At 43.9% G+C, this 26,910-nt stretch overlaps 1 protein-coding gene across 9 annotated transcripts in view; it reads right to left on the bottom strand.

The window, feature by feature from the left end:
* Positions 1-26,910, bottom strand: part of PDLIM5 (PDZ and LIM domain 5) — a 170,188-nt gene that overhangs the window by 43,098 nt on the left and 100,180 nt on the right. For 3 of the 9 annotated variants that reach the window (XM_055140585.1, XM_055140588.1, XM_055140591.1), the window contains exons 6-9: positions 23,533-23,547; positions 19,416-19,433; positions 18,885-19,057; positions 18,493-18,529 (exon numbers count right to left, since the gene is read on the bottom strand). In XM_055140585.1, the coding sequence (XP_054996560.1) occupies positions 18,493-18,529; positions 18,885-19,057; positions 19,416-19,433; positions 23,533-23,547 (243 nt within the window). Of the gene's footprint in view, positions 1-16,804; positions 17,843-18,492; positions 18,530-18,884; positions 19,058-19,415; positions 19,434-23,532; positions 23,548-26,910 lie in introns of those variants that run through there. The other 6 variants (XM_055140586.1, XM_055140589.1, XM_055140587.1 and 3 more) reach the window with 4 other exon arrangements.

Genomic DNA, 26,910 nt, shown 5'->3' with positions numbered 1-26,910 from the left:
AGGACTAAGACCCAACAGTATTATTTACTCATCAATAGATAAATTCTCCCCAAAATTGAGCAGGGCAACATTTTGTATTCAAAATCAAAAGACTACTGTCATGTAAACACACGCAAATAAAAAAAAAAAGCATTTACTTGGGGAGGTGAGGGAAAGGATTCTGCAGAGAACATCATGTCCAGATCATTCCCAAATGTCCTCAAGTCACGGGAAAGAAACCCAAACACAACCAAAAGTTAAGCAACATGAACCTAAAAATACTATTTATATTTGATTCTGCTTTATTTGGGGGGAGTTTTGCGGTCACACCTGTGTTTTGCGGTCACAGCTGTGTTCGGGGCTTACTTCTTACCCCGCTCTGTGCTCAGGATTCATTTCTGGTGCGGCTCAGGGGACCACATGTGGTGCTAAGGATAGAATCTGGGTTTGGCAAAGTGCAAACCAGCACCTTAATCCCTTAATTCCATACCATCTTTCTCCCCTTGATTCTGTTTTACACATTAAATATGAAAAAGTATAAAAACTCAAGTCAAGTCGGGGGCTGGATCAATAGCACAGCGGGTAGGGCGTTTGCCTTGCACACGGCCGACCCGGCTTCAATTCCCAGCATCCCATACGGTCCCCTGAGCACCGCCAGGGGTATTTCCTGAGTGCACAGCCAGGAGTAACCCCTGTGCATCACCAGGTGTGACCTCCCCCAAAACAAGCAAAAAAAAAAAAAACCCTCAAGTCAATGAGCATAAAATCTAGAAGAGCCCACACACAGAGAAAAATCACAGACAAATGGAAACAATAAAAAATGACAAAGGTAGGGGCTGGAGTGATAGCACAGCGGGGAGGGTGTTTGCCTTGCATGAGGCCGACCCGGGTTCGATTCCCAGCATCCCATATGGTCCCCTGAGCACCGCCAGGGGTGATTCCCGAGTGCAGAGCCAGGAGTGACCCCTGTGTATCGCCAGGTGTGACCCAAAAAGAAAAAGTGACAAAGGTATGATCAAAAATTTCAGGGGGCTGGAGGGATAGTCCAGAGGGAACGACACTCTCCTTGCATGTGGCCGACCCGAGTTCGATCCCCAGCATCCTATACTGTCCCCTGAGCACTGCCAGGAGTGATTCCTGAGTGCAGAGCCAGGAGCAAGCCCTGAGATCGCAGGTGTGGCCCCCGCCACAAATACTAAAAACAGGATGTATTCAGAATATGACGCGGTCTTCACAGGGCAGATGTCATTCTTGCAAGTGGCTGTTTTCTTTCAAGCAGCTTGTGAGGGGGCCCAGAGTCGGAGCCCGTCCCACGCCCTCGCACGGGTGGTCTACCTGGTCCTGGCAGCGAGGGCAGCAGACACGGTGCCCGCCGAGCTGCCCCGAGCTGCCGGGCTGTAGCCAGCAGGAGGGGAGGAGGCGGGACAGCCTCGGAGACCTTCCAGAGACAGAAGGAAAACGGGGCAAAGCACAGAGGAGGGTAAGAAAAGGCAGTCGAACAAGCACCAGTGAGCAGCATGGTGAAAGGCTACTAGTCTGAAGCGAACTAAGAATTCAGGACACTGCTGCAGAAATTTCTCGCAGCATCCGAACCCCTCCTGGCAGGGCTCGGGGAACCAAATGGGGTGCACAGGACTGAGCCGGGGCTGGCCACATGCTTATTTAATTGAAATCCCAGGGACAGTCCATCATAATGCTAATTTCTGGAATGTAAATCTTCTGCATGTGTTCAGGTTGACTCTGATTCTATTCAAAATCAAACTAATATCAAATAATATACCTCAGGAGACTGTTTTGTCAACAGCTAAGGAGAAAACAAGAGAAACATGAAATCTGAATTTCTCTGAGCAGAGGAAAAAGGACAGTCATGTCCATTTCCCCAAGCGTATCCACATAAATGGCTTTGCCTGAGAGGACAGACACCGAAGTCTGGCATCTTAATGAAACATAATTTCAGGAGAAGTGGATTCGACTGGCTGCCTATTGAGAAGCTGTATCACACGCAAATGAGAAATAACCATTTCAAATGTTGAGAACACAGCAGCTATGACTCAATCACCTTCTCTGATTTGCAGTTACCTCGATGCGGAATCAAAAGGCTGACATAAAATTTGACCTCAGAACTCTTATGCTTAAAGTGATAACTGTGTTCTCTGGATCTTCAGGAAAGGTGAGATACCCAGGCAAGAATGAATGTCACTAGGATGTAATAATTTCCAAACTGGTCATCAGGTGGAATTGAGACTTTCAGTGAAAATAGCATCTGAAATACAGTGTGTAAACCCCGGCCTTCTCTCCATGGAGAGATGCAAGCTACCAGTGAGCACTCTCACAGTATTCTGACGACTTTCTTCAAACCTTAGACAGCAGCCACACCCAACACAAAGTGCTGGAACTCAGCCTGAGATGACGAGAGCTCAGACGTCTGACACGCCGAGGGCTGACCCAGTCTCCACCAGAAAAACTCTGAGAAACTATTGATTCTAGCTCCACGGGTTGTAGCTGCAAATTCAGAAGGCAAATGAAAAAGAAGACAGTTTTGAAAAATTACATTTTTTTTGTAAAATCTATGACTTAATGGCATGGTTGATTTTAACAACTGGTAAGAATGATTAGAAAGTAAACAAAAAAAGCATAATTAGTCAGAAAGCAGGGGATATAAGTACTTGATAAAGAGGAGGAGGAAACAGCAGCTGTCTTCACCTGTGAGGCAATGGCTACCGTTGGGGGGCACAGCTGGCCCTCCACCGCCGGGCCTCTCCCTCCTTGAGGTCAGTGACCAGGAGGACGGGAAGACGTGCCACGCAGTGGCCTGCGCTGCTCGAGTCTGTACTGGCCACTCACAGACTCTGTTCCTTGTCATCATTTCCTAGGCAATACTGTACAGCAAGTACTTGATATAATTTATGCTTTACCTAATATTACAGGTACGTTTCAGTTTCCTGTGGCTCGTTTTCTTGCAACTTTGCAGATCTATCAGCTTCTGTGACCTGGCAGTCTGTGGCAAGTCCACGGACATCGCTTACTCCGCACTTGCTTTCACAATTTGCTACTTATCATTATATTTTGAATTTTGTTATTATACGGCAATCTGTGAACCAGTCATCCTTGATGTTTATATTGCTTTGTTTAGGGTGTTACAAACTACAAATATGTAAGATGGGGAATGTATTCACTAATATTATATTTCAATTTCATGGACTGACCAAAAAGGGAGATAAATTATTACAAACACTTGTTTGATAAAGTGATGCAAGACTCTGAAGGGACTGATCTGATTTTTTTTAAAGTGCTTCTGTGCAGACAGGGCGCTTGCCTTGGATGCGGCTGACCTGAGTCTGATTCCCCAGTACCCCAGGTGGTCCCCCAGTCCTGCCAGGAGTAATTCCCGAGTGCAGAGCCTGTAGTATGTCCTGAATACAACTGAGTGTGGCCCCCAAATCCAAAACCCAAACAAACGAGCAAAAAAGTGCCTCTGGGAGTAAAATGTTATCCAAACTGTCTCAAGTCATGGAAAATTCTTTATGGAAAATAAGGAAGGCAACTTCCGTGGCCAGTTTCACTACTGTGCTATCTGAATGAGGGGCTGGGGCGTGGTCGCTTTGGCCACACCTGGCTGTCTCCTGGCCTGGTGCTCAGGATCACACCTGGCGACAGGATGAGCCAGGAATAGAACTAGGCCAGCCACATGCAAGGAAAGAGGCTGACTGGCTGTAAGATCATGTTAGCTGCTGTTTTTCTCTCTTTTGGGGTCACACCCGGTGATGCTCAGGGGTTACTCCTGGCTCTGCACTCAGGAATTATTCCTGGCAGTGCTTGGAGGACCATATGGGATGCTGGGAATCGAACCCAGGTTAGCCACGTGCAAGGCAAATGCCCTCCTGCTTCATGGTCACTGTAGATGCCAAGTTCTAGGTATATTTTTTACAAACAAACAATCATATCTGGAATTTAAAAACAAAATCTATGGCTGGGCATGTGGTGTAAATATAAAGCATCGCTTGCAAGTATTAACACTGGACTCTATACAACACGGTGGGGGGGAACATCTCTCTCTCTCTCTCTCTCTCTCTCTCTCTCTCTCTCTCTCTCTCTCTCTCTCTCTCTCTCTCTCTCCCCCCCCCCGTGTGTGTGTGTGTGTGTGTGTGTGTGTGTGTGTGTGTGTGCATCACTGTATCACTGTCATCCCATTGTTCGTCGATTTACTCGAGCGGGACATCTGCATTCGTCCCAGCCCTGAGACTTTAGCAGCCTCTCCTTACTCATCTTCCCCAATGAGTGGAGGATTCAGGGTCAGGGAAATGAGACCTGTTATTGTTACTGTATTTGGCATATCGAATATGCCATGGGGAGCTTGCCAGGCTCTGCTGTGTGGGCACGATATCTCGGTAGCTTGCCAGGCTCTCCGAGAGGCATGTATATATACACACACACACACATAGATTATGTTTATATAACTTATTAATGGAAGAAAGAACTAAAAGAAACAAACATGATATTCACAAGGATATCTGATATATCAATATTCACTGTGTATTCCCAGAGTGCTCAGGGCTCACTCCTGGTGCTGTGCTTAGAGATAGCAGCTGGTAGTGCTCAAGAGACCCTAGGTAGTGCCAGGGATTGAACCAAGGCGGGCTGCGTGCAAAGCAAGCTCCCTCCCCTGTCAACCTCTCTGGCCCGCTGCCGTTCTACGCGAAGAGGCTGCCCCCGTCGTCCCAATAGTCAGCAAAGTCACGAGCAGTGAGCTGCCATCAGGGCAAGAAGTGACACCAGTGAACAGCTTCATCTGGCCTCAGGCTTCGAGGACGGTGAGCACATTTCTGCACTGAAGTCTGTGTATGTGCATGTAGATTGTGTGCACCTTGGATGAAACCCAGGGCCTCAAACAAACTGAGCCAGCACTGTACTGCTGAGTTACAGCCCAGGTACTGAAATGAAGTACTTTCAAATTAAATTATGTGAAGTGACATCATCTACTGAGTGTGCCACATACAATTACGGTACACCTAGTACATCTCTATGATGTATGAATATAATTAATTTTTAATAAAATCACTGAGACATAGTAACAAAGCTGTAAATGATTGAGCTTCTGTCATACAATGGATGAATGTAATTTTTATACATGTTAGAAAACTCAAAACTCCCTTCATTGTAATATTTACTATTGTAAAACTTAGTATTCTTAAATATTTTAATATTTGATTTAGCTTTGGGGCCTTCTCCATAGTATCTCTGAGGTACAGCTATGAAAGAAATCTAGAGATTCAATGTATGAAGCAAGAGACCACTGAGCCCGTTTTCCATAGGGAGCCGGACACCCTGGAGCCCTGCAGACGCCGAGAGGGAATCACGGCAAGGGAGAACCAGAGACTTTATAGGGAAGGAGCTTTCAAAACCAAAATTATCCTTTTCTCCTTTAAGAAAAAGAGAAATAATAGTGAATTTCTTTCACCATGTACCACAAATAGTAACATGAAAGGATCTAGTATCAGCAAAGCCTAGTAAAATCTTACAAAGAACGATTTAACCAGAGCACCTTTAGAGTAAAACTGGGCACCTGGGACATAGGAGTTCTGTAACTCCTTTCTTAGAGGTGAATGCCCTAATTCAGTAAAAGTACACTTAAAATAGCTCAAGACTGTTGATTTTCCAAATCACAGTGAATAAATGAAAGGCCCGGATTCCTGACTACATTAGAAATGTGAATCTAAACAAAAAAACAAGAATCAAAGCCAGGGGAAGCAGAGCTGCAGGGCCGAGCGCCAGGCGTGCGTGTGTTAGTGACGTCAGCTCCGCGGGGTTAGTATTTAATTCCACCACCAGCATTAAAATTCAGGCATACTGAGAGAAAAAGACTCTCCCCAGAACACGGGGCCACTTTAGAAAGTGTGGCTGCTTGGCTACCAACCCTTAAGACCTGAGAAGCTACGTGAGGGGAGGCCCACTCCCAGGGGGGCCTTCTAGAGACCTGTCAGACCCAGGTTTCCAGAAGTGAAATAGACACGGTAACGGAAATATTAACGGAAAGTACATTTATTATCCATACTACCTTTAAAGTATGCACTTGGTTCTATTTTGAAATTCTGTTGTTGTTTTTGTAAATGCATCTGCATAAGGTTAAAACCAAAACCAACACTTCCACCAAAAATTCACAGAATTTTTCTCCCAAAGTTTTAAATATGTATACCTCCAAGTGATAAGAAGTAGGACAGTGGATGAGAAACTCCCTATACCAAGTATATGTTGTGCACGGCTCCAGGATATAGGTGCCAAGTAATTAAGTTATCCAGTAACATACACCTAGTAAAAGTTAGATGGAATCCGAACCATGTGGGCTGGAGAGAAGCTGCAGAAGCCTGAGTGTGCAGGAGGCCGCGTCTGACCGAGCACCACAGGGGCCAGCAGGCCCTGCGGGGCGGCTCCAGACTGTGAGGGCAGGAGGAGGCCCCACTGCCAAGGGCGACCACAGAAAGCAAACCAAGTTTCAGTGTTCTATTTCCATGACACAACCCTTTACGGCGTCTTATGAGGCAGCTCCACCAACTGTGCACTGCAAGAAAGCAATTAGAAATTTCCTTCCAAGCCAGGATACTGTATTTGCAAATCGAAACTACATGCTTATCGTGACGTAAACAAAGTGTTTTGTTCAATACAACAGATGTTTTCATACACCTGTGTTGGTTTGAGTATATTTTGTTTTCCTCATTTCTTTTTTCTAAATATTTTTATTAAAGCGGGCTGGAGCGATAGCATAGCAGGTAGAGCGCTTGCCTTGCATGCAGCTGACCCAGGTTTGATTTCTCCACCCCTCTCGGAGAGCCCGGCAAGCTACCGATAGCATCTAGCCTGTACGGCAGAGCCTGGCAAGCTACCCGTGGCATATTTGATATGCCAAAACCAGTAACAACAAGTCTCACAATGGAGACGTTACCGGTGCCCGCTTGAGCAAATCGATGAGCAACAGGATGACAGTGACAGTGACTTTTATTGAATCACCATGAGATAAACAGTTACAAAGTTGTCCTCGATGAGGACTCAGAGATTCGGTCACACAATGTTCCAACTCTCATCCCTTCACCAGTTACATTCCCATTACCAGTGTTCCCAACTCCCCTCCTCCCACCCCCGCCAGTCTGCCTCACAGCAGGCTCGCTCTCTCCCCCTCTTTCTCCCCCTCCCCTTCTCCCTCTCCCTCAGTCTGCCTCACCCCCCACCCTCCATTCTGGCATTACGTTTGCGGGGCAGGTGCTGTAAGGTTATCGTGTCCGTCCCTTTACCTACTTCAAGCATCAACTCTTGTCCAGGGAGATCATTTCCAACTGTCCTAACTGTCCTCTCCTTACAGAATCAAGCTCTTGCTTTTTCTCTTCTTGTCTAGTCTTCTATAGCTTCTTGGAAAAAGAGTTGAACTTCTTTGCCACGCCATTTGCTCTGCAAAATCTAACACAGCTGGCTTTCTACTTCCGTTTCTCTACACACTAACGGTCTGAACCTTCTGCCTAAATGGCATCTCAGGGAACCTCCTGGATCTCTGGAACCACTTTCGGCTGGCCAAGCCAGAAGCTTCCTTTAGCAGCTGCATTCTTTTCCTCCAGAGAATCTGTTGTCATAATTATACACCTCTGGGGTCACTGATTCAGACACGGACCCCCTCCCTCACTTATAAACTCCCCAAGGCAAGGGGCTTTTATGGTTACTGGTTAAAGGGAGTTTAACAAAGTCTCCACCACAAAGTAAAGAAAACCCAAGTATCTGTGAGAAAATACATACATACAATTAATTTTTCTGAAATACAGAATTCATGACACATGTATTTCATGGAAGAAATTATACTTTCTCAGATAACATCGCAATTATCTCCTTAGAGATGATATATAATGAATCTCCAGGAAACGATCTAAAATGTCTTAACAAAAACATCCTTCCAAAGAATCAACAATACTCTGGCAAGTATATGAAGAATATCTGCATATTAACAAATGAAAAGAGCAAGTAAGAAAACCTAGTTGGAAAAGCTGAGTCTTGTGATACCACCATGAACTACGCTGATCGGAAAATACCCGTGTCACGGGAGACCAGAGTTACCTACGTCATGAGACAGCTTTGAAAGCCGGTTTCCGGGATTCCAAATGAAAGTGCTTCATGTGTCCCAGGAGTCACACACCTGATTACCCATCCCTTTGCTCTAGCCAACTTCTAAAGATTAGGAAAATCTCAGGCCTTTTCATTCACTATGGAACAGACCTCAATCAGTGTCCTCGTTTTGTCACTTCCTGAAACTGGTCCTCCGAGAGGTGGAAGGAGCTCTGACTCATGAAAGCACCGCTGGGCAGCCAGACTTTCTGCTCTGCCACTTAAGCGCATCTCCATTCCTTACCCGGAGAAGTACGAGAGCTGGGAGAGTGGGCTTGCACAGCAGTGCTGCTTGGGTTTCTGAGGGAGCCCAACAAAGGTCGTCAGCAGCAACTGTCTCTTCCCCGGTCCCTGCACTATCTTCCCTGCGGTCCTCAGTGAAGATCAAAGTTGGCGATCTGTCCAGGAAGCGCCTCGGGCTGCCATCCCCAGGGGTCACTGTGCTACTCAGACAACACTTCCACAGATGCGTCTTTGCCCAGGTGGAGGCCCAGGCAGAACACAGGGTCAGGCGGACTAGGCCTGACCCCTGCACCATCAGCTGTGGCCCTGGAGGGACCCAGGCACTGTTGCTGTGGCCCTGGGGGTCCCCAGGCTGGGCAGTGCCATATCCTGGGGCCTGGCGGAACCATCTGGTCCAGGAGCTGCCTGCTGAGTCTCGCCTGGGGGCCCACCCCCACCTCCAGGTGATGTGCTATTCAATACAATGTTGCAGCGATCCGTTACCTACTTGAAGACAGAATCAGTCTGCCTGAAAAGCCCACCGGTGTCTTGGAGACTCAGGTACTTTAAGAACCATGGGGAGGGCGCTGGCCTTGCACCCGGCTGACCCGGGTTCGGTCCCCAGCACCCCACCCCCACCTGGTCCCCTGAGCACCCTCGATACTCCCACACTCCGGGCGGCCCTTCTCCCGGGATGCAGCCCCATCTAATTCCCTCCACCTAGATTGATGACTCGTGTGCCTAAACCACATTAACTACTTGCCTGAAGTAAAGAGAAACGCCAAACATGTCTCCTCTGCTACCGTTTCCCTTCAAGGTACTGCCTATTTAGAGTGATGTTTTAAAAATGTGTACGTGACAAAGTCCTATTGTGGACTCCCCGTCTATTTAGGATAAAAAACCTGGGCTTCTTGTTTTCGTTTGTTTGTTTGACTGGTTTGGGGGCTCAGCAGTGCTCGGAATTTACTCCTGGCGCTGTGCTCTGGCATCACTCCTGGCAAGGCCAGAGGACCAAACGTGGTGCCAGGGACCAAGCCCTGGCCAGCTGGTGCGAAGCAAGCACCCGCCTGGCCGTGCTGTGCTCCAGCCCGGAGACAGGAATCTGTGTGTGAGAGAAAGCTCGCAGGGAAAGCTCTGCCAGCCCCTGGCTGGGCTCTGCCCATCCCCCTCCGTGCCCGTCCAGCCCGGGCGCTTCACTCCATGCCCTCGGGTTCCTGCTTGGTTTGGACTCCTTTGCACTTGAGTCTGTCGATCTCTGGTCACTTTCCCCCTCCCAGTGTCCAGTGGCCTTAGTCCTCCCAGTCCCTGATTACACGCGCCATACTGCTCGACGGTATTTCTCGACAGAACCCATTACAGTGCAAAGCTGTTTATTTGCTTTTTATTACATGCACGCTGCATTATCATGCCTACGAGAGCACCTTCTCGATACTGTGAACTGAGCACCTACAGCAGAGAACAGCACAAACGTTTGCTGACTCATTATAAGCAGTGGAGAACAAACAGCTGAGACTACTGTAACCTTGGAGGCGTGGCACTTAAGGAAGTGTACCTGGCCGAGAAGATATAGCCGTGCACTCAGGCCAAGGAACTAGGCTGTGCACTCAGGCCAAGGAACTAGGTGTGCTCTTACACTAGGCCTGAGTGCACGGCCCAGTTCCTTGACCTGAGTGCACGGCTATATCTTCTTCGCCAGGTATTACAAACCACAACACCCAAAAGGAGAGAACAAAAAGGAATTCCCTGTCACAGGGGCGGGGTGGGGTGGGGGGGAGGGACCCTGGGGCCATCGGAGGAGGAGAATGGGCAGAGGTGGAGGGATGGGTACTCGAGTAATGTATGACTGTAACACAAGCACGAAACTCTGAAACTGTACCCTCACAGTGACACATTAATAAACAAAAAAAAAAAAAGAAAGAAAAGGAAAAAAAAAAAAGGAACTAGGTGATGTTATCAGTTCAATCAATTACTCAAACAGTTTAACTGCCCCAGTGATTTTTAAGCTGGCTTTCTTGGGATCATTTATATAGTATTAGAGATTAATGCCCAGGATGAAACATAATAAGCTACAAGAGATTCTACTAGTGTAGACTGTTACTATTTTTTAGTAACATTCATATGGCTCCTACTTATAGTTTTAGGGGCCATATGATATAACTGACTCATCTTGAACTTAGTTTTCTCTAACTTGTGTGTGTGTGTGTGTGTGTGTGTGTGTGTGTGTGTGAAGCAAGATAGTTTTTACTGAAACTTACTGAGAAAGACGTGCGGGCAGACAGACAGAAGTACGTGTTCCAGAGAGAGCACAGGCGAGCAGGACAACAGAGATGAGCAGGCGAAGTCAGTGTGAAAGGGAGAACGTGGTCTTGAAGACCAAGCCTAAAATCTTCATGTTTTACAAGTCTGCTTTTGCTAGACTTCCCCAAAGTGTACATTCAGGGACCACGCCTGGTGGGTCTGGAGGGCCACACGGGGCGCCAGGGATCAAACCCAGGTCAGCAGTGTGTGAGGCAAGCGCCTGCCCACCACACTGCTGCTCTGACCTCCGTACTGTACATTCTTAACTGAAAAACACTTGTCAGCAGTTCCCGACTGAGGCAAGATTCCATAAATATTTTCAGAATTAAATAATTTTATGTGGAGTACATAAAACAGGTAAGAATTCTGTTCCTTCAATATTCTGTGTTTGATGTGGGGCTGGGGGGGTCGGTTTGGGGCCACACCTAGGTATGCTCTGGGCTCCCTCCCGGCTCTGCACGCAGAGATCACTGTGGTGCTTGGAGAAGCACGTGGGTGGGGTGCCAGGGATCAAAGCTCCCCCCTAACAGGTGTCATTAAGTGGCCGTATTCAGAACTCAGCACCTCTACTTGCACACAGGATTCATGACACCCATCACCATAGCTGCAGACTTTCTAAAGGAAACACAAGTGCAGTAATTCCTTATGTTCAATAGATGGCAATCTTTACACTGCAGTCATCTCATCAGTCTTTCACGGGACAGCACGGTCTACGAGTAGAAGATGAAAGATCAATGATAAATACTCCAAATTGGGCAGAGGACAAACCTTATACCTGGGTCATAAATGGGAACATTTCTGGGCCTGTGATCCCATTTCCCAGTCTGCAAACACACTTTCTAGATAGAGGTTAGATCTAGATTAGATCTAGGTAGAGGTCAGATCTAGATCTCTAGGTCAGAGATCCTACCTGGCCGCTGCGATTTTATTCTTATTTTAAAAACCAGTCCCCGGCACCCAAGTGTGGCTGCTCTCTAGAGCACACAGCACGCAGCCTGTGCCTGAGTATTCCCTAACGGAAACACGGGTGGGGAGGAGGGAGGACTCCTGACTGCTCTGCGTGCTCATGAAGGACGGCAGCCTCCCGCCGCCTACTCAGATGCATCGTTCCTTCCCACGAGAAGAATTCCAACTGGACTGTTTCTCCACTAGAACCTGCAATGTGAGTCAGCATACTTGTGAAACACAGTGACAATCAAGTCATGGCACCTTGTTGACGAACTGTTCCTTAGATCAAGGAATTGTGATTATCTATAAAGAAACATGTTTTTTAAACGTGCTACAAAAAAGAATATGTTCAGAAATATTTCTGAGCTTAAGCTTTTTAAATGTTCAATGAATGCAGTTCTGTTCAGGAAGTAACTTCTGGTCTGTTCTAGTACCTAAACTCCATTTTGAAGGCTTTCAACTAAAAAATCAAGTAGTGCTGTAGGACAGTCTAGAAAATGTTTTCTTCTTTTATTTCAGTTTTATGTAATGTGTGACCAGAGTATAAACACTTTTTTTACGAAGGGGAGAGGTAGTCACTTTCGTGCTGATGGCAGTTCATTTATACATATAATACATTTTAATTTTTGACCACATTTTCTAAAAAATCAGAATTCATCTTCCTTGAGCAAAGAAAATAAGACAAAAACATGCTTGGATCATGAGGATTTATTTTAGGAAACAAAATGCTGCTTTATTTATTATGTGTTTTACTTTATAGAAGAAAGTGAGAAAACGGTGAGCTAAAAATAAGCATCATTTAACTTAAAAAAGGAAAAAGCCTAGTGCTCCCTCACACACACCCTCCAATATTCGATCATTGAATCTCTGGGAAGGGAGCGAGAACCGTGAGTGGAGCGAGGAAACCTCTGTAACAACAGTGCGGGCAACACTGGACGGCTACTGCAGAAAAGTCTCGTGCTTTAGCCTTGGCACCGCGTGTGGTCCTCTGGGTCCTGCCAGGAGTGGTCCCTGAGCACAGAGTCAGGAGCAAACCCCAAGCACTGCCAGGCGTGGCCCGAAAACAAACAAGAAGAGAGGGTGGGAGGGAGGGAGGGAGGGGAGGAAGCAAGCCTAATAAAAGGAAATTCCGGGGCCTGATAGTTTATTTTTCCGTCTGTTTGTTCCTGTTATTGTCACACCCGGCTGCTCTCTCAGGGCTGACGCCTGGCTCTGCACTGGGGGATCACCTGGTGGGCTATGCGGGGTGCCGGGGACTGGTTCCAGGTCAGCCGGGGGCAAGGCAAGTGACCTACCCACTTGTACTATCTCTCCGGACCCCTGGCACAGCTACTTAAGGCGTTATTCTTCGGTGAAATATTTATGGCCTCCCCAATTCTCTATCCTAGTAGATCACATAGAGGCTTTCCATTACTGATATCTCACTAGTAATAAGGTTCTTCCTTTTAATTAATAAATACTAGACTCTAAATTTTTCACCTTTACTAGTGATAAGAGTTCTTTCATTTCTTCAAACAAAACACAAAGATCTCAAATTTAATCCTGAAATTAGTTATGTATTATCTTATTACAAGAATCACTGAAAACAAAGTCAGAAAGAAAAATAACAGAAAAAATTCATTTAATTTTAAAATACTCAACATAAATATTGAACTAACCAGCATTAGTCAGGTAACAGCAGCTCTGGCAGTTATATAGTCTAAAGAACAACAATTCTTTTAACCCACAACAGTGCTTGGTAAGCACCCAATGTGGTGGGATTTCTTTCACTCAGAGAGCATGTACCCTTACTAGAATCACAGACACATGCTTGTCACTTCGGGAAAGGAGAATGCACATCAGCGCTAGCAGTGCTTCCAGCTGGGACCCGGTGACTCTACTCAGGAGTGACCTTTCCTTAGACGCTGTCCAGCTGAGGGCAGAAAGGGGCTGCCCTGCTAGTGGGAAGGCCCGTGTGTGTCTCCCCTGGAGAGGAACTCGGGCACAGAGTTCAGGATGCCGGAGCCCTACTCGGATACGGACATGCCTCGAAGGAGAGGGACCCGCAGCGCCCTCACTCTCTGCCTGGCACCGAGGAGGGGCACCAGGACATAAGCAGGTGGGCATCTGCCACGCAGAGGGAAGTCTCCCCAGAAACAAACCCTCCTCGCACCTTGGACCTGAATTTTTATATTGCCCCACTCAAGCCACCAAGTCATCTTCTTACAGTAGCCTGAGCTAAGTATCAGAGGTGAGTCCACAACTATAATAATTGCTTTCACACTGTTTGAATCATATTTATATTTCCCTGTATACTTAAAAATGGGGCTGGAGCGATAGCACAGCGGTAGCACAGCGGTAGGGCGTCCGCCTTTCACGTGACCGACCCATGTTTGATTCCTCCGCCCCTCTCGGAGCCCGGCAAGCTACCAAGAGTATCGCGCCCACATGGCAGAGCCCGGAAAGCTACTGGGGCATATTGGATATGCCAAAAACAGTTGACAATGAGAGGTGTTACTGGTGCCCACTTGAACAAATCAATGAGCAACAGGGCGACAGTGACAGTGATATTTAAAACTGAATGTCTTCCTTACGTATGTCTCTGCTTCCTGAGTGTTTATATGTCTAAGATTACTTCCAGGAAATAGTACGTTTATCAGAATGTCTTGTCCTTCTCATTTATATTATTACAACTCAGTTGAAGATGCAGGCCGTGTAGAAAAATATCCACAAGGCAACTCAGTGAAAGAGGCATTAAGAGGAGGATAAAAATGTCACTTCAGAAATGAGCAGACTGTCTCTGCTGGGTGGAGTTGTGCAGCGCAGATGAGCTGGGAGGACGAAGTTCTAGAGAGAAATCAGTAAGCCCGGCGTCATTCGCACTCAGCCATCCCTGCCCATTGCCACCACTGGCGTTTGGGAGAGGACGGCTCTCCTCTCTGCGGAATCACTCAGAGCATTACAAGGCGCCTGCAGCCCAGCACCCCGAAGGGCCTTCCCGGTCCTGCCAGGTGAGTGCTGACCCCTCACATCTCGAGGACAACAGCAACACTACCCCAGGGGAGAACGGGAAGCTTCTAAAAGTGGGAGCAGCAGAGTTTGTATGTATTTCTATATCTGGGTTATATGCACATACCTGTTACATACATAAAGATGGTAAATGACAAATGTGATACTGTGAAAAGTACATTATTTTCTCCCAGCAAAAATAATGCTGTGATACATTTGGTTCTCGATTGCTGCATAAAAACTCTCATAAAATTGTATGCTGCTTCCCAGAAAGAAGTACTTAATACATTCACTTAAGATAGACCCTATTTATTTGTTCCATTTCATTGACAAGCTCCCCATCTCACGGATCCATTTCATTGACAACATCTTCCCCCCGGGAAACAGGAGGGAGGTCTGGGCCATCTCCAGCCAGACTTGGAGCTTACTTCTAGCCCCGTGTTCAGGGATCACTCCTGGCAGGGGCTTGGGGAACGGACAATACCTGATTTCTAAATACCTATACCTATTTATCACTCCCAGAATTCCTCTGTGTGGAAAGCATTTCATATTTTGACTGGTAAAATATTGCAACTTTCCAGCTTTAAAACAAGTCTACGATAAAGTTCATAAAAAAGAGATAAACAAAATTGAATTAAATTTGGTGACTAAACTCACTATATTTTTGCAACATGCCTTTACAGTTTTAGTGAGATGGGGAGCTTGGAATATAAGATGTCTCAGGGGATTTACGAGTACACGAATTCAGTCTCTCACGGGTCAAATGGAATTTCCTGTGGATGCTGGCCAAATATCAACCCTCATACTCAAATACAGATCATATCATTAATCTAAGTCTGTTTTCAATGCAATGTTAGGTGTTTTTAAGTAGGTAGGTTATCAAATTCTTATTTTCACCAGTAACCATTTTAAGTCACAAAGTTCTATACATTTTTTGTTGTAGTAGAGAAGCCATTTTTACTAAAGCTCTCTTTCTATAATTCTACTTATTCTAGAATTTGGTGATTGATGAAAAATAGTATATTTACTCTATCAGACCATTATTTTAATGACAAATTGATTCTACATTTTTTTTCAAGCATCATCTTTAGAGAACAATGAAGAATTATTAGGCATAAGAGCTCCAGGTCTAAGAAGGAAAATTTCTTTGGAGATCAAAACATAGAAACAATGATGTAACAATGAAGAATTGATTCAATTAAAAAAATAATAAAGACAATATAAGTAAACCATATAAGTAAACCTTTAAATAAATTATTGTCAAATGCATCTGGTATGCCAAATTTTAATCAATAAGCAATCACTAATGGAAATAACAGTTTCTCTATACTTTCAGGCAGTAGTCCTAGTTTATAGTTACATTAAAGTGTACAAAGAAAAAAATTTTAAAAACTCAAAAAAAAAAAAAGAAAAACTCTGAATGTGGGAGAGACCCTTCAGTAATCACTTTCACATAAGTATTTAATTTTATGCTGTATCACTAATATACAGTATTTACATGTTGTCATTGATATTTTATATTAATGTAATTATTCTGAAAAATACCTATTATACTCCATGCTGAGATGTTTATAATACATCACAAAATTTCTAACAGTTTCCCAAAGGAAATGTCAACAGAATATCAAAGTGATATTCTAGTAAGTGTTGAAAGGCAATGTTACTACTAACTTCAAACAACAGAAAGCCGCATCTGGAGCTGGGGGAGAAGGCAGCTGGGATAGGGAAGGGACCACTGTGACAAGGAGAGTTGGAATGATCACTCTGGGTAGAACTGCGTGCTGAACGGAGGTCAAGGGCAAACATGATAAACTCTCAGTATCTATATTGCAGACTAAATAATGCCCAAGGGGGCAGCAAGGAGAGAGAGAAACAGAGAGCGAGACAGATAAGAAGGAGACAGAGAGACAGAGAAGACAGAGAGACAGAGAGACAGAAACAAAGAGACAGAGAGAGACAGAAAGAGAAGGAGAGACAGAGAAAGAGACACAGAAAGAGAGACACAGAGACAGAGACAGAAGTGTCTGCCACAGAGACAGGCAGTTGGGGGGCTGCAGGAGGGAAACTGGGGTCTTTGGAGGTGGGAAAGGGGCGCTGGTGGGTGTTGGAACACTGTATGACTGAAAGGAGCAGGAACAGCTTTGTAACTATGTATCTCACAGAGACTCAATTAAAGAAAAACAAAAAACAGAAAACAAGTACAAAACTAAGGTACAGGTATCTTTATTACAATGCTTTTCCAAACTGTAAATGCAGTAATTACTGAATTTAGGACTAACAGTACATTCCATTATAAGACAGAAAGCACATCTAATAAAATACGCAGCTTGCCTGTGTTACATAAGCTTCCTAGAAACAGCAGCAATGCACAACAGTTCATATCACTAAGCAAAATACTTTGTGATGTCATATATAAAGAACCATTCATACTGCTTCTCTTAATTTCCTGATTTAAAAGCAAAGCTATCTTTACCTTACTAATTAATGGCTAATAATTATCAATACCTTAAAAACACCTACCAACTTAGAAATACCTTCTTTGTTAAAATAGGATTTTTGAAATACACCAAACGAAACAAAACAAAAACTCCATAGCATTTTCCTACGGAAGTAGGAGGATTCCCTTTCCTTTTGTAGGACCTAAAACCAGCCTCCTTCTCTTCCTACAGCTAAACTGACTCGCGTCTGCTTCACAGATACTCACGTCTGCAGTGAACTCTGCTCTAATGAAGTCGGCTCTGCTTCACATCCTCAGAGTTCCTTAGAATCATTTACAGCCTCTTTCCAAATATTGTAAAAATACATTTAAAAAGTCATCTTGGTAAATGTGATAACACAAATGAAGTATTTTCCAAATTAGATAAGGATATTTGCTTCATCTATCTCATCTTCAAATGACCAAATTCAACATAGAGGAAGAATTATTTTTTCAAGGCTTATGCCCTAATAACAGGTAAAATATATGTAAATCCACTAAATGCAATCTAGTCCTTAATTTGTTTTCTTGGTTAAACATTTGTGAGCTACTAACAAAAACTGTAAGAAATTGTTAGAAAAATATAGAAAAATCCAATTTTTCATAAAGAAAATTTAATACAGATTTTGCTAGGAAGTTTGAAAAATAGACTGAATGATCTGTGCTGGCTGCTTGGGTAGGGGTGCAAAGCTCACAAATCACTGTACGTTAAGTGCACGTGCTGAGACTTCGTGGTGCCAGTCACGTAACTTTGTATATTTGGGAGTAAAGACGTGAAGGGGGATCTTTTCCCTGTGGAAACAGAAGGAAAGAGAGAAAGAAAGAAAGAGAGGAGGGAAAGTGATAGAAGAGTCATAAGAAAGAAGTTTCTACACTTAGTTCATCATGCAGAAAACATGCACCATTAAAAGCATAATTTCACAGTTGATTTCTTTAATAGATTTTGAGGGTAGAGATTTTATGTTAATCCACAAAGTCCTTTGGCAAACGTCAGCTTTACTCCCCAAGCCAAGTATCTGCGAGACAGCACAGGATCTCACCCCAGAGCTCTGCATCAGCACAGCACTCCTCCACTAATCAGCACTCAGGCCCTACAGACACTAGCCAGGCACACGCTGCTCAAAAACTGGTGCACTGTGGGCTGGAGCAAAAGCACAGCGGGCAGGGCACTTACCTTCCACAGGCCAACCGAGTTCGACCCCCGGCACCCCATACAGTCCCCCCCGAGCACTGCCAGGAGTGCAGAGCCAGGAGTAGCCCCAAAAACAATGGAGCAGACTCAAAAAATGGTAAATTGTACATTTATGTTACATAGGAGAAACCCAGCTAAATGCTTAGCTTCTAGAAGCAAAAACAAAACGCCACACCACACTTGAAAATGTGAAAATCAAACTGAGACCATTCACTGAAAGCATTCAATTCATGACAAAGGGTGGACTTACTTTGCCTTCTTCGTGTTGTCGGTTTCAGATTCTTTCACTGAAATACAGTAAGCAATATTCAGTATTATTTTGTTCTTCGAACTTTAAAAAACATTTCCGCTCCTACCTGTGCCATTCAGTCCCAGGGGGCTCGGTTGCACAGAGGACTTTATTCGAGGCTCTTTTAGCCACCCCCATACCACGCTGTCACCACGGGCCCCAGTACGCTGACGTGCTGCTCCCCTCACTGGTGGGACCTCCCCTGGGGGTCTCAGACGGACAGCTGCTGGCACCCCGCGTGACAGCCTACACCGCACAGCACACTCCGAGGTCAGTCACTGCTTTCCAGGAACTCTCATCAGTCCACCCTCTAGGGCCACGTTCATTTCTGACAGCCCCCAGTGCTCACTCACAGTGCTCAGTCCCGGTGATCTGCGCGAGGATTCGGAAGGAGCGAGACTGGGTGGTGCCCGTCCGCGGGTGCCAGTCCTCAGTGTCCTCGATCAGCCTCTTCTTGCTAGCGTCACTGTGTGTCGGCACGTGATAAAACTCCGTGTTGCGCTCCACAATGTGCTTTCTCGGGGGGCTGTGGTGAAAAGGGAAATACCGAACATGAAGTCCTTATCTCACATTCGGGATAAAATAACCTCTTTAAGCAACATCACTTCCAGTACAAACACCTAGCACCCAATCTCACATATCACGGGTAAACACCTCAATTTTTCAGTAACCTATCCTTCTAAACGCTCTGTAAAGGTTTTTAGATTAACAAAGGGACATACATACACTGGTGAAGGGATGGGTGTTGAAACATTGTATGACTGAAATCCATTATGAACAACTTTGCTACTGTCTATCTCAGTGATTCAATTAAAAAATAAGTTTTAAAAAAGATATATATGCAAATATAAGATCACAGCACAAATATTCAACATAAATGTTACCGTTTAGGAGGGATTTTCCTTTAAATTGACAGAAGAAGGCAGCAGAAGAAAGATTTCCAACATGAAGAAAAGGGAAACAAAGAATAAGAAGAAAAAAGAACTAGAAATTGAAAAGTCCACAACAGTTAACATCAAACAATTTCAATTTACTTGTATTATTCATCTTATGGTTCAGAGAACACAGATACACACTAAACTCACCACCACTACTAACTGTCCAGATGGTACTAAATGTATATATTTGTATGAATTTAAATGACATATCTTCACTAGGTCCAGGAACGAAAGACAACGCAACACACAAGCTAAACCTGTAAGTGCAAGCATACTTTGAAAGGGAATTAAGATCTGGTATATTCTACAGCATCCATGTGCACAGACCACCCCTACCCGAATACTGCTCTGCACAGTTTTCACGTGAGGAAGAGCTGCGGAGTGTCGGAAGTAATGAGATGTGGCTCAAAAGACCAAGATGCAGATCTGGCTCTAGACTTCAGTTATATGATCTTAGACACGCCAGTCTCCCTGGGTCACAGTTTTTCCATTTGTAAGGCAAGAATACAACCTACTTAATTAGTATTTTTTAAGGATTAATTTTTTTAAGAATTCTATGTGAAAAGGATCAATAAACTTGGAGGTTGTGAAGAATATCCATTTGCTATCAATGACTCATAAGTACTAACGAATTCACAGTATCTTCACAGTATATTATTTCTCTAAATTAAGTGAGTAAAGTTAACTCTTAAAAAGATCTTATCAACAGTATTGCTTTCAGCCCACCCTATCCTGTAACTTTACTTTGTCACACAATCCATTGCATATTGTCTCTCTCATCATTTGTTTTGTCATATAACACATAAAAATGTGATTATCGCCTGAGATGTAACCCTGGCCGCTGAGGCACGACCACGGCCCCGGAGGCCAGCTAAACCACTTTGGGCACCAGCAGCTTCTTGCAGAAATGTCCCTAGACTGTGAACTGAGCCACGGTTGCCATCTTATGACCACCACAAAAGGGAGGTACGAGCTTGCAGTGATGGAATTTCTGGAAGAAATTTCCCTGGACTTAGTTACGAAAATACAGAAGTCCAAAACCGCGCAGCCGCTATTGTGGCCGCACCACCTCATATCCCTTCTTTATCAGCAATGGGAAACAAATTATCAAATGCTTCCTTTCCAGCAGGTCCGACTTTGGAGGGGGAAACTCCAAACAATAATAGTGAGTTTTTTGTTGAAATATTGAATGTAATCAAAGTAAAGAGAAAAGTAAAGTGACATTTACCAGCTACACAGGCGGGAGGTGGGGGAGGTATACTGGGGTTCCTGGTGGTGGAATGTGTGCACTGGTGAAGGAATGGGTGTTTGAGCATTGTATAACTGAGACTTAAGCCTGAAAGCTTTGTAACTTTCCACATGGTGATTCAATACAAAAAAATTTTTTTAAGACATGTGATTATCTGGCACCAGTGTTTCTCTTTCTTGGCTTGGCAGAGCACACTCTTAGCTCCGTCCACGTTGTAGCAAAATGGAAGATGTCACCTTTCCTCACAACCAAGTAGGGTCCTGTCCTGGATATATGCCTTATATTCTTTATCCACGTATCTGATATTCAGTGACAGAATCCTTTTTAAGTCTTGGCTAGAGAAAAAGCTCTTCACTGAACTCAGGAGCACACACCCCTTTTCTGAAGCAGCTTTTAGTGCTCTTTGAGTGTATCCCTAGGGGCAGGGCTGCTGACGCAGAGGGTTTGCCGAGAAACCTTCGTACTGCTGTCTCGAGAGCGAGCCCGTTCACACTCCCATCACAGAGCGGTGTCCGTCTCCATCCGCACTTGTCCCTCCTGGGCGTGACAGAGAACGCTCTCCCTGGCGTGCGGCAACAGTGCCCGACGGCCAGTGCTCCCCAGCAGACCTCACGCCTGCCGGCCATCTGGCCCGTCCGGGAGGCAGCGCATCTCCAGCTCCTCTCCCCAGGTACTGAGAGGCTGGACGTGAGCGTCTGGCGGTGGTGGCTGAGTTCGGCAGACTCTCCTCTCCTCCACCTCCTCTTCGCTCTTGCTGCTGTCGTGATGGCCAGGGCCACACACACGCATGACGTGGTGCTCGCAGATTTCTCTGTTGGGGTGCTCACTAGAGTCGGTCAGCCAGAAACGCGGCCAAGGTTAGCTGAGGACCACACATCTCCGGCTCTGCTACTTGCACTGGTGCCTTCCAAGAACGGCACCTTTCAGAGGTGGTGCTCACACACACCTTGACGTGTTATGCCCAGAAATAATCTGCAGCACTGAGAATCTTACTCACAGTGCACACAGCAGCCCAGGCTAGAACCTGAGGCCTCACACCTGCAAGGCAGGTGTTCTGAGTCAGAGAGACTTCCGAGACCCCACGTTTTGTGAAATACATACGTATACATACATATACATATATATACATATGGGGGGGTCTGTGTAATAGCTGTTTCATCAGGTGTAGAGGTGTAGAGTGTATGTGGGCAAATACTTTCTCCTACTGAAAATGACACTGAAGATAGGGTATACTTTTGCTTTGGTGATAAGTTTCTGTCCAATGAATGAGCTTCTACATTTGATATCATCCACTGTTAACTTTTGCTCAATTTCCCTTGTTGATAGGGCTAATCACTAAAGACATCAAAGCATTACCACAGAACTCTTTCTTGGATGTATCGTGTGGACTCTAAGTTGACCGAGATGATCTAAGTTGGTCTAGGTTGATCTTGTGGCTATCCAAGTTTCCTGGGCGTGGTGGGGGCTGGAGGGTGGTGCTGGGTCACACCTGGCGGTGCCGGGGAATGGCTTGGAAGGCCACACAATGCTGAGGATGACACGATCGGCCATACACAAGGCAAGCACCTTAACCCCTGCACTGTGTCTCTGGCCCTTTGGAGCCTGGCCCCTGGCAACTTTTTGATCTATTTTAAGTCAGCTTTTGTGTATGGTCTAAGATGGTGGTGCACTTTCTTTTCCTTTCTCTCTCTCCTTTCCCCTCTCTCTCCCTCTCTCCCCCTCTCCTCCTCCACCCTCCCCCCACTGCGTGTGGACACGCTCTGCAACTCCCCCAGCGCCTTCTGAGGAAGAAACTTCCCTTTCTCCATGTTACGTTCTTGGTTCCTTCAGCATGAAATAACTGTCCTTATCTATAAAAGGATTTATTTCTGGGCTCTTTATTCTCTTCCACTAGTGAGAAAAATCTATTTTTATTCTAATACCAGACTGTTTTGATTAATATGACTTTAAAGAATGATTTAAAGTTGAGGAACACAAAGCTACACATTCTTCTTTCTTCTCAGAATCAACTCTATTCAGGGGAATCCTTACCAATTTAAATGGCATTTTTCTGTGACCTTGAAGAATGCCTTTGGAATTCTGAAAGGATTGCACTGAATTTGTAAAATACTTCAGGTATCAAGGTCATTTTAATTTTTTAAAATTAAAATTTTAATGCGTGCACTGTGAGTAAAATTTAAAAAAAAAATTTTAATTTTTAAAGATAATGTCGATTCTTCAAACTCATGGGAATAGAACTTTTTTTTTATTTCCTTATATTTTTCCATTTCAAAACAGAGAGAAGGTAGAAATGGACCATAAATAGAAATCCAGGAACGTAAACATTTGAAGTTCTACTCTAATGATGCTAATTTCAGGTGTGTAATTTATACTCTATAAAAGCTTTGATTTATGTAACGGCATTAAGCTAAAACCCATAGAATAATAAAATGATACCACTTAACTTTATGTTTCAAAAAACAGACATCCCAAACTAGAAAGCTCATTTCAAACTTTAGAGAAACGCTACACAGTGGGGTCCTACACTGCTCTCCTACTTCACCACACATCACCCATAACCCAAACTCGCCTCCAGAAGGTCTCGCTTACCTCTACTTACTACAGCCAGAATGTGAGCAGTGAACACTCAGCACCACTGACTCATGGGAGGTATTCTAAATTGAAAAGCATGTTTTCCATGTTCCACCACATGTTTGAAAATTATTTGAGAGGAGAAACTAGTAAAATTTGCTAGTGTTAAATGGAAAGCAAGATGGAAAGTTACAGAGAGCAAGTGATGAAAATGACAAGAGGAATCACTGATTAGATACTTACATGCTGCCAGGGTTACTGATGGGAAGAATGATACACACACAAAAGAGATGTGATAGAGCAAATAAGAGATCGATGTTCCCAGGATGATGGAAAACAAGGATGAGGCAAAAAAGGAAAAAAGAGAAAATGATATAGCAAAATTCAAAAATCAATTTATGGAATGTTATACAAATACCATGCTTCAAAATTATATAAACAGAAACAACAAGAAAAACAAATATTAGTCAAACTTCTGTTACACTGTTATTACTCAGACAACAGTTTGTGAGTGGGTGTATTTTTAATTTTTTGGCTCCTAAAACACTTATTTACTAAATTATCGAGAGAATTCTTTTTTTGGTGCCAACAATGAAATCCTGGGCTCCATACATGCAGAGCATGCACTCTCCCACTCAATCTCAGGCGCCAAGATCCTGTTTCGATAACTTCCTAGGCTCTTATAAAATTAATGTTAGCACAAATCCAAATTTGTGTCATGATCTTAGTGAAAGACAGCATAACATACTTATGATAACACATAAACTATGATGTAATTATCTGACACAAAATACAGGAGTATTATTTTAGAATCATGCTTAAGATGAGAATAAGAAAAAAAATTATTTGTTACACAATGTAAGGAACATATATCCCAGGAAGAAAAATAATCTCACATAAACTATCCCAACTTATATATTTAAGGGAATAATATGCTATTAAATTTTTTTCTTATTTTTTAAAAATACTGTGATCTAAAACTACAGAAAGCAGATGGTCATAAATAATGACTTATCACTCAATCTTCATATTCTCCACTACCATCACCCTCATTTATAAGGAAATCCCAATAAGGGTTAAAATACATATATGTTTTTCCTTGGGTTTGGGGCCATGCCTGGCACTGCCCAGGGCTCACTCCTAGCCTGTTCCCGGGACCCCTCCTGGCGGGCTCTGGTGACCACAGTGTTCCATGGGCCAAACTGGGGCAGATGCACGCAAGGCAGTGCCCTCCCCACTGTACGATCTCTCTGGTCGAGTTCAGAGCAGATTGGGAGGAGCCACAGATTCCTGTATTAGGAATGACCCAGAGAGGCAAACCTGATGCAAGGCAGTAAAGGAGCTAAGTTAGTAACATCTAGAGAGGGGGGAAAGAATTCCTTCACGTAGATGTTTAAGTATAATATTATTTTAAATGAATATATAATAAATAAATAAATATAGCTCCATTTCATTATGGCCAAGGAAGACTAAAGGAAAAGCTCCACATGTTCTATCAACACACTGTCCATCAGTCAATTGACATAGGGAGAGAAACTCAGACATTTAGACTGAGCGGGAGTATCTGTATCTCGTACATCACAGTCAGTTGGAAACTCCAATGCAGTGACAAACTGCACCAAACGCAGGGGTCAATCATTCCGACAGTTTTACCTGCGCCTACTCTGACCTAGCTCTACGGGAAGGGTCCCCGGGGCCTGAGACAGAGCACAGGCTGGCTGCACGCCGCTCACCCCCAGCACCGCCCACTCTGAGCAGAGTATGTCGAATAACTCACTAAACAGATCAATGCTCCCTAACAGGATCATCAAATAGACACCCAGTGGTATTTTGCCAGAGTGACAATCAGAAAACCCTGTTATTGTCCTGGCTTTGCAACCATTTCTCCCATGTCCTGGGCCAGCTGCAAATTACAGGACGCTCGTTTTTCTCTGAGAATATTACATCTCTGTCTTTCCAATGTCTTGTAAAGACACAAAAATCTCTATAAGCAGATCTGTTGACAGGAGAGTCTCCTTAACTGCTCAGATACCAACAAATTAAACTCCTAGTTATGTATATTATTCACTAATAATAGTCAGAATTCACTCCATTTACCATGAGTCTGTAATTACTACAAACAAGCATAGAGGAAGACAGATAAAGCTTCGTTCTCAGTTCAGATCTGAGCTCTCTTCACCCAGAGGCAAAACCGCCCCCGAGACACTGAGGGGGTGCAGGATGCGGGGCAGAGCCTGCATGCAGCCAGGAGGGAGTGAAGGTGTTCTCTGCTTCTTTGCTTAAAGGAAGTTTCAGGGGAGTACTGAATCATTTTTTCTTTCAGTAAAAAGAACAGTAGAACAGATAAGTTTGGGAACCTTTGACGTATAGGATGCATGCGTTGAGAAAATTACAGAGATTTTAAGCAAAGTTTAAAATGAGAATGAAAGCACAAAATACAATTAGAATTACCTAGCACAACTCATATTAATACCTAATAATCAATCTGAATCAAAATTCAAAATATCTCACCTAAATGCTTAAATCTATAGTTTCGCCTTTAAACGCAGAAGTGTCCATTACACTGAAACCTAGTAACTAGTTCAAATATCTGTGACTAAGCATTAATTCGCCTGGATCTGGGAGCCAGCCCTAAGGGCAAGCGTGGCCACTCTGCACACAGTCCTGAGCACCACGGCACGCCCCAGCGCCACGGGGAACGGTCTTGGATCTCTAGGCCAAGCAAAAGTTGCCCCTGAGCACTGTGTGTGGCTCCAAGTCAAAGCCAAACAGAAATAAAAATATTATTTTTAAATAAGCAAAAACTGAATCCTCTCTGGATCATTTCACAAGCATTTTAGTATTCCTATATGTAACAACCATAAAATTATTCAATTAATAAAGCCACAGATACACTCTAAAATTTAATAGTTAATCCTTTGGTTTTGTCTTAAAATTCCTTGCTTCCAGTTTTATTCAGAATAATCATAATTTCACGAAATTGTTTGAAGTTCTTACATAATGTGATTCTGAACAATTTTTGAGGCGGTTATTTCTAGTCAGATTACCATTCATACCAAAAGCTAAAAGCTGAAATTTTTAATTTACACGAGTGATTTCCAACATCTCTGTCGACTACTATAACATTTAAGAAGCTGATGGTGGTGCCCCAAACTAATTTTCTATTACATAAATTCACACACAGGCATAAGCCTTCTAGCAATGTGTTTAAAACAATCAAAACAGCTTTAGAGATTTTATCTGGGAAACTAGTTTTTGATGAAAATTTGAAGAACAACTCAGATTTCTATTTTCTACTTTAACATGTATTTATGTTTTCCCTTCAAATTTTATCTTTGTCTTCTACCAATCTAAATAATGTAAATGCCACTCCTCCAAGTATCAGCTCTTCTAAACCGTTTCACTGCAAACCCCACATATACTTTATGACGAAAGTTAAACATTACTACTTATTACCAAAACATTAAGCAATGCACCACAACATAACAATGCAAGTCAAATGTATCAAAAACAAAATAAGGTTATTCTAAATTATAGATGTTTTGCAAAATTCAACTTAATTTTGCAAAAATCAGGCATTCATGCTGTTTACACATATATGAATCACCATATTTCCTCTCC

This window comes from Sorex araneus, chromosome 5, assembly GCF_027595985.1.
Source record: "Sorex araneus isolate mSorAra2 chromosome 5, mSorAra2.pri, whole genome shotgun sequence".
In the NCBI taxonomy this organism is placed as follows: domain Eukaryota; kingdom Metazoa; phylum Chordata; class Mammalia; order Eulipotyphla; family Soricidae; genus Sorex; species Sorex araneus.
This window is presented reverse-complemented; position numbering and strand designations above follow the sequence as displayed.